General features: G+C 41.0%; 1 protein-coding gene across 3 annotated transcripts in view; it reads right to left on the bottom strand.

Annotated features, from left to right (window-relative positions):
- MAPRE2 (microtubule associated protein RP/EB family member 2) overlaps positions 1–15,880 on the bottom strand; it is a 191,733-nt gene that overhangs the window by 4,908 nt on the left and 170,945 nt on the right. For all 3 annotated transcript variants that reach the window (XM_020992501.2, XM_020992502.2, XM_020992500.2), the window contains 2 exons: positions 14,257–14,399; positions 5,168–5,326 (listed from right to left, as the gene is read on the bottom strand). In XM_020992501.2, the coding sequence (XP_020848160.1) occupies positions 5,168–5,326; positions 14,257–14,399 (302 nt within the window). The remainder of the gene's footprint in view (positions 1–5,167; positions 5,327–14,256; positions 14,400–15,880) is intronic.

A 15,880-nucleotide genomic window follows, 5' to 3' on the forward strand; every position in this document is an offset into this window, starting at 1 on the left:
AGCTAGTCTTCAATAGTGGACTCAAGTTCAGCATTAACTGGAAGGTAAATGAGGATAATAAAAGGGGTGGTCACTTGTCCTGGAAATTTAACACTCTGAGTTTGGAGCATGAGGATGGCAGGTCTTGCCCTGGATATCTGATGCCTTTTTTTTTTTTAATGGAAAAGGATGTCTATTTTTGGTGGAGAGGCAGGAAGCCTTTAACATCTTGAAAATTAATCACATCTCAAGACTATGTATTGAAAACCCAACATTTGGACTTCTATATCTTCCAAAACTTGGTCATCCCAGGAAGGATTTGGCAACAAGAATAAAAGGATCCTTCATTTCTTTTCAGATGAACCCCACATCTATATAGTCAACCGTCGTGGCTCAGATGAGCAGAAATCCTCTCCCTTCTCACTTGGGCCTTTCCTTTAAGACTCAGCCCAAGGACCATCTAGGGAATGAGGCTTTTCCTTTTCTCCTCCCTCACAACTGATTTCCTCTGTGTCCTTCCTAGTACCTGCTTTGAATGTGCTCTGTACACTTATTTTTATGCATGTTGTCTCCCCATTATAATGTAAGCTCCTCGGGGGCAAGGATTGTTTTACTTCAGTCTTTTTATTCCCAGTGCCTGGCACATAGGTACTTAATAAATGCTTGTTGATTAACTGATTGAATCCAGATACTCTTAATAGTAACAAAACTTAGACTATCTTATCTCCATCCTTCTAATATTTTCCAATAATTCTCTTTAGCTGAGCAGTACACACCAGAACTGGCCTGAAATTCTTCAGTTAATGAGTCATCACCTTTATTATCTCAAGGACATTCTGGGAAAGGGATAGGCAATTGTTTTCCTTCAACAGCAGTGCAGCAGGAGAAATGAGTCCTCTCTGGCCTGACATATGCAGAGGCAGCATATTCTAGTGGAATGAATACCTGTACTTGAATCCAGATTCTGCTGATCACAGGCTTGCTGAGTGACTCTGGGCAAGTCACCTCGGTTATCTCATTTGTAAAATGGATATGATACTTGGAGTTACTACTTCAAGGCACTGTTATGACAAAAGCACTTGGAAAGTCTTAAAAGGTTATAAATGTGATTTATATGATTATTATGCACAGAATTACCAGCAATACTTATGAAAAAATGCTGTTGTCTTTTTCTTAGTTGAGCACACCCACTCGTCATTGAAGACTGACAACAGACTGCCTTTGACTGCTAACAGAACTACCTCTGCTGGACAGGCCAACTTTAGGGATACGGTATCATTGGCCCAATTTAGTGGGTATGGAGATAATGCAGAAATATGAGGTCAATGACAATAGGGAGAAAGAGAAGTATTTCTAAGGTCTTAAGGATGTCCCCAACCAACCAATAAGCGTTTTATTAAATACATACAGAATTCTTTGCAGCTTTATGGAGGTCTCCAACAAAGTGGGAGGCATAGGGTAGAGTAAGAAATAAGGAAGAAATGAGGAGGAAGAAAAAAAAGAGGATAGACTGGATGTTCTAACAACATATACTTCAAAGGTCCATGATTCTGCTGTTTGTAATACAGCAGTGCATGTGACTGAGTCTGTGAGTTGATATGACTGGCAACATTCATTATCAAACTTCATCAAATCCCCGGGGGCAGCCTTCTGTGATGGCTCCGAAACAAGCTAGGCTGGTCTTTTGGTAACACACAGATAGGCCATTCTAGGGCCCGTTCCAGGAGGCTTTCCAACATGGTAAGGCCTCCCTGACTAAGGGACTGTACTTAGACTGTACTCAAGAACCCAGGTACCTCCTTGCCATGATGAGGCATTGGTGAGACATTACTGAAAGAACAAGATATGGCATAGGAGAAAATTCACTTACTCTAAGAATTTTTAAATTCTTCCAGCTCTATAAAAAGGGGCCATGGTTGAGAATCATACCATTTCCTTCATAAAGGCCAAAGGTCAAGACAGAGGGATTTGTCCTATCTAAATAAGGACACTTGGCACATCTAAGATCAAAGGGCCTGCACTTTGTGGAAAACACAGTATAGTCTCTGATGAATCTCCTCTGGACTAAAATTGGGAGTAGTCCTGGTACAATGCCTTATGCTATCTATATCTATACCTATATCTCTTGAAACTAAAAAGAAATCCAGCTGGCAGTGGCATTTTAAGATATCCCTTCTTCTCCCTCCCTCTCTCCACAATGAAAGTAATCTCACATTTTCTTTTCTTTCTCTTCCAATCCCTACTGTCTGGTTACTGTCACTAGCTAATTCTCACTCAGTCTACATTTCAGATAACCCTTGGACTACAGTTACAATGATAACACACTCTCTCTTCTCCCTCCCACACCACTTTCCTTCTAGCTAGTGGTGCTGTCTGAACTCAAAAACACCAGAGGTTACAGAAAAAGTGAACTTAGCAAAAAAACTCAGCCAACCAGAAAAAGATAAATCTCTCTGTGGCTGGAATGGGATTGCAGGAGAGTGGGATGAAGCAGAGAGTTGAGTCACATCTCATTTGGAAACTGCTATTCCTAAGGGAGTAACCTCCAAATTGTTCGTGAGTGGAAGCAACAAAAAAACAAATTTATTCAAGATTTGCTGTAAATGGTTTGCAATTGTGCAGAACCCAGCGTATTCAAGTTGGAAGGATGATTAAGAGCTCATCTATCTAGTCCAGTCACCATCACTTTAAAGAAGAGAAAACCACAAGAACTGAAGGGACTTGCTCAGAGGTACAAGGCTCTCCCACAGTCAAGTGGCAGAACAGGGACTCAGAGAGACCCAGCTCTTTGCTGGATCTCATGTTCTTTCTACCACACTGCCCTTCTTTTTAGCAAATTAAAGAAATCTGGAAGTCTCCTTCCAGACTGTGAGAGAGGGGCATATTTAATCTATAATCCTAAGCAGGTCCTGTCTGCTCCACCCATGAGTGGGACTGACCCCAGCTTGTTTGTCATCTTCCTGCTCTCTGCCCTTTCCTGTACTCAGTGTCTGTACTCCCCCTGCCCCTCAACCCCACATCCCATTCTTCTCACCCCTGCTAGCGATCAAAACATGAAGTTAGGAAAACATCTGATAAACCTATTGTATTAAGGAATAGTTGTTATTACAGCATTTATTCTCCCAGAATATCTACACTTTTAAATGGAGAGGACATTGGTAAACTAAAGGAATAAATCTGAGACATTAGGTGAGCAAGGGCAGTATTTTGGGGACCAGAAGGGCCTATTCAGTAGTTATTCAGAGAGTCAACTATTTTACTTTTGCATAAGCCTGGCCATACCTCTAAGTTCTGGGTTTTATTCACCAGTAATCTAATGGATAGGACACCTATGTTGCTGGATTCTATTTTTCAGGACTGGCTGGTGCCAAATTGCACTTTCCATAAATGCGAATCCTTCCTTGTGACAAGATCTAGAGCAAAGCTGTATGGCAGTTACTGGCAGTATTCAAAAGACTTTCTTTTTGGTTGTTGGGAGCACTGAGCTTTCCCCCTACTACCAGAGGACGAGATTTTCATTATGTATACTACCCTTATCCCATTAGCAAGGACGAACAAGAATTGAATGCGGGATGATTTCTCAAAAGCTCCCCATACTCTATAGAATTTAGTCTCAAATATCCTAGTGAGGATCATAAAATCAGAGATTTAGAACTAGAAGGGACATTAGAGTCCATCTAGTCCAAGTGACTTGTCCAAGGTCACCAAGTTAATGACTGTCTAGGGTGAGATTTGAAGCCACATCTTGACTCCAAGTTCCACACATTCATTATGCAATGATGCTTCCTCTCCAGGAGGATAAAAGGCATTAGGGGTGACTGTAGAAACAAAATTCACCCACTTTTTGTAGTAGATGAGAAGAATCTTTAAAACTAATTTAATGTCTACCCAGAGCATCCATTTTCTGTCAAGTAGCACGTAAGTTCAATAGGACTCCCACATCATGTGGACTTATAATCAAGTAATGGAGATTTAAAAGGAGGAATAAAAAAGAGGGGAACTAAAAAAATTGGACAGCTGTAGTTGGGGAATTTTATCCACAGTTTTCTTGCATGTTAGAAGATTTACATATTGAAACTGAGATTTCAGGTCATGAATGAAGTCAACATTTGCCTGTTTTCAACTGGAATAGGACATTAAAAAAATGAAATAGGTGGCTAGTTATATTCTATTAAAATACCAACACACATAGCAACCAAGCACAGTGCCCTCAAAGCATGTGCATGCTTCTCGGTCAGACAGAAACCAAAGCTAACACAGACGGCATGCCCACAGCCAACCTCAACATGGTCTCAAAAGCCGTTCCGAAACCACAACATGTTAGCTATCTATGCTCTCCTTCTATGCTGAAAAGAGAATGGCAAATTCCAATTCTGTGGGAGGTGTTTGTGGGTCCTTGCTCTGTGCCAGGATCACAGGTCTAGGTCCTTGACTTCATAGATTCAGCATGACTCGGTCTTCATCCCTTATTTACCCTCCTCTTGTCTTCACTTTTCCCTGTGTCTCAAGCTGTGCAAGTTTAGGTTCTTAATCTGTTCTTTTCCAGCTCCCCACATCTGCTTTTCATTGTCATGACTGAGCCATATTATGGGTCTCCCACCAGCAGCAGAGATACTCCTGAGCAGCATCAATAGTGGCTGGGCGTCCCCCCAAAGGGGGCCTTCTATAGGCATTTTTCAAACCATACAAAGTGCAATCCTTTGGTGGATGACTCTGTTCTTTGAAGACACTGAGTAACCAAGATAGGTGGCCAAGAAAGAAGAGCAGATACTGGGGTGGGTGGGTGGGGCAGGGGAGGGAAGAAAAAGGATTGGAAGAACATGGTGGGGAGCCACAGGGATGATTTTTTTTTTTGCTTGTGCTCCCATTTAGTCTGAGGCTCGTACTCTTTCCTTAAGAGGTAGGCAGTCTTGTACAGATAGTATAAAATCAACCTCTTCCCATTCACAGTGTTGAAAAACACTTGGAACATACCCACATGAATTCAGCTTCTTAGCTCAACAAACCCGACCTTTATCCCCCACCTCCTTTCCATGTATACATGCTATTTCATAAACCTTTCAGGATGATGATGATCAAGATTTTGAACTTTCAGCCTGGTGATGGGGAAGATACTCTTCCAAGTCAATTAAATCTTTTGTATTTTCATTAAAAAAAAAAACGTGAGCCAGAGTCTCGTCTAACTTACATGTTCTTCTGAAGCATATAGGACCTCCATTAGTCTCTGCACGAGGTCATCATTTTCCTGCCCATGTTCTTGACAGAGCAGCTCAATCTCTCTCAACTTTCCAAAGTAGAAATCTCTTTCCTTCTCCACGCCTTCAAGTGCAAGTTTTAATGAATGTACCTGTGTGAGGGAAAGGGAACCCAGAAATATAACAGAAGAAATAAAATGCCAAACTATACACATGCAAAGAAGCAAACAGCCATGCAAAGACACAACAGGAAGTGAAGGAGTGACCAACCTATGTACAAGGGAGAAACAAAAGAGCTCTTGTCTGGGGCCCAAGCTCATGCCAAGATGCCCTTTTCAATAGTTTACTACCCATGCCCTTCAGTCAATGGGGTGTTTATTAACCAGTACTAGAATGGCCTTTCCTAGACAACAAAGCTCTATCAGGGAGAGGAATAAGCTTTCCCAGCCAGGGAACAACTCTTTCTCCAAATCTGTTCAAAAGCTGGGTCTTGGATTGAAACAGCAGCCTCAGAAAATCTATCCTGGGAAAAAGAGAAGGGGAGGTGGGGCTGTGTGGACTACTGTGCCTGCCTCAGATTTATCGTGGAAGCCCTTTAGGTGACATTGATTGTAAGACTACAATTGTCCTCTTCTCCCCCAAACGTCACTACAACATTCAGCATAGCTGAGTATTATCAAAGGAAGGGCAAAATTGGTCCAAAGGGGTGATTGTTTATTTTAAAGGATACTAAACCAGAAAAGGGAGAAACAGCAGAGTTCCAAGTCTTCATTTATCCCATGGGAACCACATACAAACACATGCAAAGACCCTCCAAAGTCCACTGGCCAAGGCACGGCCATAGTCAACTCCGTGTGATGTATTTTGAATCCCAAGTTCCTGGCAGTTTGGATGGATAAGGGATTGAATTTAGGAACAGACAATTTAGAAAAAGGAAGGTTGGCAGGACAAACTATCTCCTGCTATCTCTATCCAGGGTCCTAGTTGCTGTGCCAGTGAAAGCCTTTTCACATACAACCATTTGAACCATAGCCTGCCAATACTTTCAGATGCTTAACACACCAATGATTGGTCATGTACATTACGTTCATTCTTGGGGTCCATGTATTAGGAAAGATACTGACAAATTGTAGCGTCCCCAGAGGAAGAAGACCAGGATGATAGGAGTACTTGAAACCAGGAAGGTTAATATGAGGATCCATTGAAGGGGAGAGGGAAGGTGACTAAGAAACATTTTATTAAATGTCTACTATGTGCCGACATTGTGCTAAGCACTTTACAAATATTATCTCATTTGGTCCTTACAACCCTGAGAGGTGGGTGCTATTGCTATTCCCATTTTACAGTCAAGGAAACTGAGGCAGAGAGAGATTAAGAGACTTGTCCATGGTCATATAGCCAGTAAGTATCTGAGGCTGCATTTGAACTCAGGTCTTCCTGACTCCAGGCTCTACCCACTGCACCAGCTAGAACACTGAAAGTACTGAAAAAGAGAAGACTTAGGAGGCACATGATGGTTGGCTTCAAATATGGTAGATGCTGTCACAAGGTAGAAGGAATAATTTGTTTTGTTTGGTCTCAAAGGGGAGAATTAACAGTAATGAGTACAAAGAAGAGACCAAGAGGAACTGGGGCTTGACATGAAGGAAAACCCTCCCAACCTTCCTGAACAGTGGTGTCATCCCAAAGCGGAATGTGCTGCTTCGGGAGGTCAGGGTTCCCCCATCACTAAAGATCTCCAAGAGGAGCTGGACAGCCGCTGGTTTACAAAGCTGGAGTGGAGATTCACACATCAGGTGCAGGGTGGACTGCCTGACCGCTGAGCTCCCTGCCAGCCCTGAGATTCCTTGAGCTCTAGTTTCTGTCCCAGTTCTCAAATCTGGCTGAGCTTTATCAGAGTAGAGCAAAGCAGAAGCCCAATGACTTTATCCAGAGTCCCAGTCCACTTGTACTTCTCCCACGCAGACAGAGGATCACCTAGTCCTCTGACCACAAGTAGCACTGCAACAGTGCTGAAGGCAATGAACATACGAACCCTAAATACACGCAGCTTGAGAATCATTTTGTCTCTGAGGGCTGGGGTTTGTGAATTAAAAAACGATGCTGTCTTACTTCCAGAAGTAACAGAGCTTCATTCTGGCTGAGACTTCAGCTGTTAATAAATAATTCTGGGACTTGAACACTCAGAATCCATCAAAGGATAATGCCAACAATCATCCCAATAGCCCAGAAGGTCCAGGTGCAGGAAGCCTGCTGAGGACTTTTCCATCCCCTATCCTGACCCAATATGTTGCCCATAATGCAACAGGTTCCCTCAAGGCCCCAGCAGGAAGGGGGGACTCTTCCCTTTTCTATCCCAGCCCCTATTTCCCAGCTCCTACCAGCTGCTGACCCTATTCTTCCCCTTTCCATCCTCATCCCTTGCAGAGGTAACCCAGAAACCTGCTACTCTCTGAACCGTCACCGGCTATAAGACTTTCAGGAAGATTGTGGAACATCTGCCTTACTTCTGGGCTTTCTGTCTCTTTGGGTCTTTTTCTCTGACCTTCTATTGTAGCCTGGTCTTTGTCATCTACTCTGCTGCTGCATCCTAAGGACAATGGGGCCATTCCATCTGCTCTGCAATGGAAACCTCCTGTGTGTGTTGTCTTTCCTAATTAGAATGTGAGGTCCTGGAACGAAGGGGCTGCCTTGCTTTTCTGTATCTCTATCCCCAGTGCTGTAGCACAGTGCTTCACATATATTAAGAGCTTAATTAACATCTTCCCCATTCAACTCCTATGATTATACGAAATTTTCTGAATTTCACTAGGCTTTTTTTTTTCTTTTTAAAAGATCAGTAGATTGAGGAACTTTTTATTTACCTGAAAATGTTTTAGTTGACCCCCATGACAACGGGCCAAGCACATTCAAGCAATTCGCTTGTCTCAAACACTCCAGTATTCCTTATGTAAATCAGTTCCCATGAAAAACCAAGGGACAAGGAAATATAAAGGAAAACCAAAATATCAACCAATTACTAAGCATTTATTAGGTTGCAACTATGTACTGCAGGGGGTGAAGAACCTGCAGCCTTAAGGCCACATGTGGCCCTGTAGGTCCTCAAGTTCAGCCCTTTGACTGAAACCAAACTTTACAGAACAAATCTGCTTAATATATGCATTTGTTCTGTAAAACTTGGACAAAAAACTTGGTCAAAAGGCCACACCCAAGAACCTAGAAGGCCACATGTGGCCTTGAGGCTGCAGATTCCCCATCCCTTTACTAGGCACTGAAGACACAGACTGAAGTGAGACAGTCTATCTTCAGGGAGTTTACATTCTATCAGGGTAAATATAAAAGAAATACAGGGTTTCTGAGTGGGAAGGCACTAGCAGCTGGGGGATGGAGCATGACATGAGGGTCAGGAAAGGATTCACATAGGAATGGCATAAAAGCCTGAACTTTCTCTCTACACTGTGGACCTGTGGCCTTGCATTTGTTTTTAAGGCTACACTATTTTAAATTCCCCAGGGCTGGAAAAGCCATTTCCCTTATATCTGAGTAAATATTTTATTTCCACAATACGGTGTGATTGATGTCTTCATTGTCAAGACCAGAATTCCCTTTCCTGTCTCCCATGTGCAGTGTTCTTCCCACTACATATTTCACATTTGCATTTCCCTCAAAACCACCCTGTAAGGTAGCAGTACAAGTATCATTTTCTTTACATTGCAGATCAGTAAACTGAGGCACAGAGAGTTAAATGGCTTTCTTTGGTTCACACAGCTAGCTAGAGTATGGTATTTGAACCTGGGTCTTTGCTGATTTCAGGTCTATCATCTTTTCCACTATATCATATTGGAGATTCAAGACATCAATGGAATTTCAAGTTAGATTCTGAATAAAGAAAACCAAACCTGCCTGACAGATTGATTTGGTCAAATAATAGGAAATTTTTGCAAGTGAGTCGTCTAGTGACACCTCTAGAGTTCTCAACAGGGCATGGGCATACTAGCTGGCTACCATTTATACAGCACTTCAAGGTTTGCAGAGAGCTTTACAAATATTCTCTCATTTGATCCTTACAGAAACCCTGGGAAGTAGTTTCTATTATTCTCATCTACATTTTACAGATGAAGAAACTGGGGCAGACAGAGGTTAAGTGACTTGTTCAGGGTCACACAACTACTAAGTGTCTGAGGCTGGATTTGAACTGGTATCTTCCTGACTCCAGGCCCAATACTCTACCCACTGTGTCACCAAACTGCCTCATCTTCAACCTAGATTCACTCTTTTTCCATGAGAATGACTTTGGAGCTGCCATTGAATTCTCTGCCTTCTAACCCCAACTCTGAGGTGAAAATTGATATTCTACCTGTGAATATAAAAGATTTTGCTTGTTGTGTTGTTTCAGAAAAATGCCAAATAGCTGCTCTTTGAAGAAAGTTTGGAGGCCTCTCTTTTTGAGATAGTGAGGGGAAGGCTTCCTCATTTAATACCATAACTCGGCCACTTGTAAAAGTCAAAAGCGCCAGCTTCAAATCTAGCAAAAAGAAACTCTGCTTTGTTCCTGAAATCCTGCACTATTGAAAAACAACTTGCCTGACCAGGCCACTGCATGTCTCTCTCTCCTCTCTCCCCATTTAGGTGCTAGGAGACTGAATCACAGTAATGTAAGGCATGCTACTAGTCTACTTATAAGGCTTTGGTTTACCAGGCAGGGAGTATCTGTCTGACACATTCAATCCAGAGGAACTAGGATTGTTTGTTTTTCTATGGTGTTTTGGTTTGCACAATGAACAAATAGTTGAAATATTTGCCGAAATACGCATCTGAAGTTGAGGCTTAGTGCTCTACATTCTTTAGGTAACAAATACTGAGCTCTAAAAACGTCTCATTAAAAGTCAACAGTAGTTCAGTCAAAATCTTACCACAATTGTCTTGCTTTAACTCGGTCAAAAAAAAATCAATAGACAAATAAATATTCTATCTGCACTGTCACTTCACAGTATCAATGTCAATAAACTGGTCATCAGGTAGGTTTTTCTCATTAAGAGATGCAAGTGATTTTCCTCCAGGAAAACAAATTCTCAGAAAAAATATAACCAGAGGGAAGATTTATTGCTTCTTTTTACAATTCCCCTTTCATTTCTCTGCACATCAAAGTCCTCTACAAGCCTTATAACTCCTACAAAGCTCAGCTTATGCCTCTCTCGTTCCATGTAGCCTTCCTAGACTAATTCCTCCCAATGAGATTCCCTTTTGATTTTCTTTGGTACTTGCAAATGCTGTCAGCACACATCTTTAACCCATGGCCCTCCCCATCAGTTCTGGGATTATATGGACGAGGCTTAATGTTGGGAGCAGTTACTCTAAATCATAGCTTTTCGGCTTGTGTTGGACCCACTCAGAAGCCCCCATAGGAAATGGCAAAATTTAGCTCTAATATGGCTAAGTCTCCACAAATGCAGGAAAAATGATCCCCAGTTTTGGGCACAGTCTTTTTTTTATTTTTTATTTTTTTGGTGAGGCAAGTGGGGTTAAGTGACTTGCCCAGAGTCACACAGCTAGTGAGGGGAACAGTCTTAAGGCAATAAAGCCTATCAAGTACAGGACAACCTTGATTTTTATCCCTACAATTAAGGAACTTGTAAAGGATTCACTGTAGTAACCTACCAACAATAATTATAATTCTCCTCACTCTCTTCTCCCCAGGGGCCTATACAGTAATATGAACTCAAAGCATCACCCTGTGGTCTTGGGTTCCCTTAAGAAGGGAAAACAACTTGGGGTCTCAAGAGAGGTGATCCCCCATTGTTCCAGGGAGGTTCACTTTTACCTCAGGATCCCAAATATTCACCCTCCTTTAAAGCATTAGCCTGAAGGCTTGGGCTTCCCATAAATGCCTTTGGTGTTGCTAAGAGAGGCAATCCCTTTCTCATCCAAATAATTCACAATAACAGCAGAGGGCAAAATCTAGGTCTTTTGCTCCTCCCCATCATGATGGCTTTAATTATTGTCTGCTCTCCTCCCAGCTTCAGATCTGTGCATAATCCTCTTTTTCTCTAAGGGCTGACTGCCAAGGAATTCCCCTTTCTTGTTCTAGAAGTGTAGCTTCCTGAACTCTTAAACATGGGTTTGCTGCAGGGCATCTCTCCATTACCCTGCACAGGACAAAGTTCAGTTATTTTGTTCCCCCCAAACATAGCCTGAGTTCCTGGTTGCTTCCTTCAGCCTCTGCAGGCCATATGCAAAATCCTATTTTCTTTCTAAGAGGGTGACACTGTTTAGGAACTGCCTTTGTCTTCACGTCTCAAACTTGGGGGAACTGAATGGTTACACCACGCCTCTCCAAGGCTAGAGGCAAAAATCAGGGTTTCACAAACTCTCATCTTTGAGCTCCATACGTGAGAATATGTGACTCCCAGGTACCTCTACCCCATGTGGGCTCCTGGTGGGGAGTGTCCCCTCACCCTAGATCCTCCAGATCTGTTATTACCTCTGCTAATTATTTAGGATCTTACAGACAAAGCTGATCTCTGAAACTCACCTTTTCTTTAAAAATAGGCTTAGCACAAAGGAACATTGTTTTCCTACAACAGTCTGAGTCAACCAACCAATTCATCTGCAGTTGAGGTTCCCACTGTATTATGGTCAAATGGGCATTTACACAACTATATTTCCATATGAACAACTCCTTTATTACATTTTAAAGTCTACTGAGGTCTGGTGCTATATCATATTTTATATCTTCTCAGCTCATAACAGGTACTTAAAAATGTTTGTTGAATTGCCTTGAATACAGGCTTCAGGTACAAAACATTTTACCTATATTATCTCAATTTGAGACTTATACCAACCCTGAAAGGTAGGTATACCTTTTAGTATCCTGAAAGTATACAATTCAGTAAACAGTATACACCAAGGTAGTTCAAATATTATTTTTTATCCCTATTTTGCAGTTGAGAAAGCTGGTGATCAAAAAGGTTAAATTATTTGTCTGAGGTCATGTGGCTAATAAGTGGAAGAGCTGTAACCTGGACCTAAGTCTTTTGATTATGAGTCCATGACCTTCCATTACAACACAATCTATATATGACTTTTCTCCTTGGCCAGAACATAAGCCATGTCTTTGTATCCCTAATAACATTCAGGGCTAAGCAGGAGTACCAGCCCTTCATTGATACCCTTCTCCCAAAATGGAGAGCAAAAATTCTTTTTTGTTGCTCGTAGCATTCTCAGCTAACCTCAGTCCAATTCTCACCTTTACTGCTTCCAACATTTTGGTGAGAGCATGTGATGTTTTTTATAGCCATCATAAGTTACCTGCCCTTTCTTCCATTTTCTGTATGTCTTTCAGAAGTCTAAGTTGGTTGTACATTGTACATTCAAGTGTATATTGGTTTTGCTAGGCAACTCCTCCATTTCTGGGATGAACTACAATTACAGATTATTCAAAGGGCAATGGAAAGAGACATATATGGTACATCTCAAAGGGCTTTAGCACATTGCCAATGATGACTTGTATAAGAGAAACAGTACAAAAGACATTATTGAGCACAGGCATGGCCAGAAAAGAAGCTAGATCAGTCAAGTAGCAAAAACTAGATGCAATAGATGGTTAACCCAGGTGTTAACTTCATATGTTCAAAGATCAAACAAAAAGTCCTTTATAGGGGATTGATGGAAGGCAAAGACAAGAACTATACAGGATAAGAAGTCATGGAAGAGTTGTGTTCTGCAACTGTGAAAAAACTGGCTACTCTGATCAATACAATGATACAAGACAACTCCAAGGGACTCATGATGGAAAAAATGCTATCTGCCTCCAGAGAGAGAGCTGATGAGCTCTGAGTAGAAATTGAAGTATAACTTTATTATTTTTCTTATTTTTCTTGCTTTTTTTAAAAAAATACAGCTAGCATGGAAATGTTTTATATAACTTCACATACATAATTGATATATTACTTGCCTTCTCAATGGGTTGAGTAAAGGGGCTGGGAGGGAAAAAATTTGGAACTCAAAATCTAAAAAGAACATTTAAAATAAATAAATAATAAAAATCAAAATATATTTAAAAAAAAAAAAAGAAAGGAGATTGTGATATGCCCTGGTTGGTGAAGTACCCAAACTAATGAAGTTGGACATCTACCAAAGCACCAATAGTACTACTTTATTTTTCGAGTTTCATATTTTTTGGGGCCCCAGGCATATGGTCTGAGGCTCATTATAACTGTATCAATTGTTTTTTGAGAAAAACTTCTGGGAATCTCTTCACAGGAGTGAGACCAGTGGTATGTTGGAGTCAGCTCCTACTGGCCTTGAGAACGGACTTAAACAATCAGTGTGAGCTTATATACCACAGAAATGAACAAACGCTACAAATCAGTGTCTGATTTATTGTTTTGTTGATTGTTTAGACTTAAGAAAGTAATGGAGAAAATGTTGATGATGAAGATAAAAGGATGTTGTGTGTACACTTGTTTTTTTTTTCTCCAGAGAGCTGATACTTAAAACATTTATACCAGCTCACTCCTCAGTGAAATTTAGAATCTTCAAAGATTCTGAACTTTCCACAATTCTTAAAGCATTGTATTCACTGACCGCCCTGGGCCAATAATTATTCTTTTACTCTAATCAGAATTTTAAAGAGTCTCCCATCCCTTGCCAAAGGATTGCTGCCTCTCAAAATCCTTTCACCGTGTAGAGCATAGGACTGTCTCCCACACACACATATTTCCTGCCTTTCCTATGTAAAGGTAATAACTAGAAGGCAGAGCCAGTGGCCTCAAACAAGTCAAATGCTTATTCTTCCTCCCAGAGTCAAAATCTATGTAAATCATTGGTGCGATCTTGCTAATAGTCAAAGAGCACTCAGGATCTCAGCTAATGACTTCTGGCGGTTCACTGCTAATAGCAAGTACAAAGATCGCTCAATTCTCAATGTATCAGGCTGCAGATTCAATAACTGTCATGACTGAACACTATGGTACCATTTCCTTTATTTAAAAACATGTGTGCGCACACCTCCCGCCCCAGGCAAAATCACCAAAGGACGCGCATGAAGTGCGCCAGAACAATGCTATGCATCACAGGTTACCTGTTCGTTGAGCTGTATGACCTGGGTTTCTAAGTCTTTCTCAGATTTGGAAGCTGAGCCACTGCTAGAGGGGGTCCTTTTTGCTGATGAGGGACGAGAAGGGGTAGATCCTGGTTTAGAAGCCGGACTAGATTTAGCAGCACCTGGAAACAATAGAACAAACTATGAATGACAGACACTTAGGAAACACAGAACCATGGGGAATATTGTCAGAGCATGATGAAACCTTAGAGATTATCTTGTCCAACTCCATGTTACAGGTGAGGAAACTGAGGTCGCCCAGGAAAGTGAAGCTACAGGGCTTAGCATAGAAGGGACGTAAACTGAGGTCTTTGATTCTTGGGATTTTTCAACCACTACAATACTGTGCTTCTGCCATGAAATACGTTAACAGAGAACGCAAAAACCACTCCCAGCAACTCTGTTCTGCCCCTTTCAGAATTAAACTTATATGAAATTTTGTGTTAAGGCCCGCTATTTGGCTACTAAATAACTGTGAGCTTGGCAGGTTGCTTAACTGTTCTATGTCCTGCTTCCCTTTCCTAAGACCAGGGGAAAAATTAATATAATATTCACTTTTGCCTTGAGTGAGATAATAATAGATTTACAAGGACTAAGTTCTTGGGAAGAAAGGTAAAGCCAAAATTTTTTTGATTAAAGTGACAAATAATCTCTTTTAATTAATCTGATTACAATAGAGCTAGAAAGGACCTTGTCAACATTTTTATCAGTGGCAAAACTTTAAAAAGTGAAATAAGGCACTTGAGAATCCAGACTAAATAAAACTTTCAGAAGGATTCTCAACAATATAGTTGTACCTGGGTACAAACCAACAGATTTATAAAGGCGAAGTGTTATAGAGGAGAGAATACTAGACCACCTTATAGTTGGGAAGATTTGGTTCTGAATTCTGTTGCTGAAAGTTGCTGCGTAAGCACAGTCAAGTTCACTTTCTCTAACCCTCTGTTCCCTTATCTGTAAAAATGAGGATCATAATACCTATAATGCCTACCTCACGGGGCTCTCGTAAGGAACAAAGGAGATAATAATGTCTGTAGAAAGCTTTGCAAACTTTAGTTATTATTATATAATGCAATGGAAAGCTCACACAATTCTAGTAGAGATTCTAGTATATTATAACTCAATTTAGTCTTTAGTTTATAGACACTTGTCAATGAGTCAGTCAACAAACATTTATTAATGTGCCAGGCATTATGCTAAGCGCAGGAGAAAGACAAAAACACAGTCCCTGCCTTCAAGGATCTCACATTCTAATGGGGGAGACAATATGCAAACAACTACGAACATACAAGATACTCAGAGTAAATGAAAATTAATCTTGGAGGGAAGGCATTGGGGGCAGGGAGAGAAGGGAAGGAGAGGAACTGGGAAAGGCCTTCTGCAAAAGGAATTGATCAATTTCTGATAGAAATAATATTAGAAATGATAGGTTCTCAGGTCAACCTGCAAATATCTACTTAACCTATAACATACTGGACCTGTCAGTATTAATAATGCTATAGAACCTAAACACTATCCATAATAACATTTTTATATAGGAAAATGCATTTGAGATTCCAATGTGGGATTCTAGGAACAGATCTCCTGTCATTATAGCCCCAGT

The sequence above is a fragment of the Phascolarctos cinereus genome, unplaced genomic scaffold, assembly GCF_003287225.1.
Source record: "Phascolarctos cinereus isolate Bilbo 61053 unplaced genomic scaffold, phaCin_HiC Scaffold_4;HRSCAF=312, whole genome shotgun sequence".
Taxonomy (NCBI): domain Eukaryota; kingdom Metazoa; phylum Chordata; class Mammalia; order Diprotodontia; family Phascolarctidae; genus Phascolarctos; species Phascolarctos cinereus.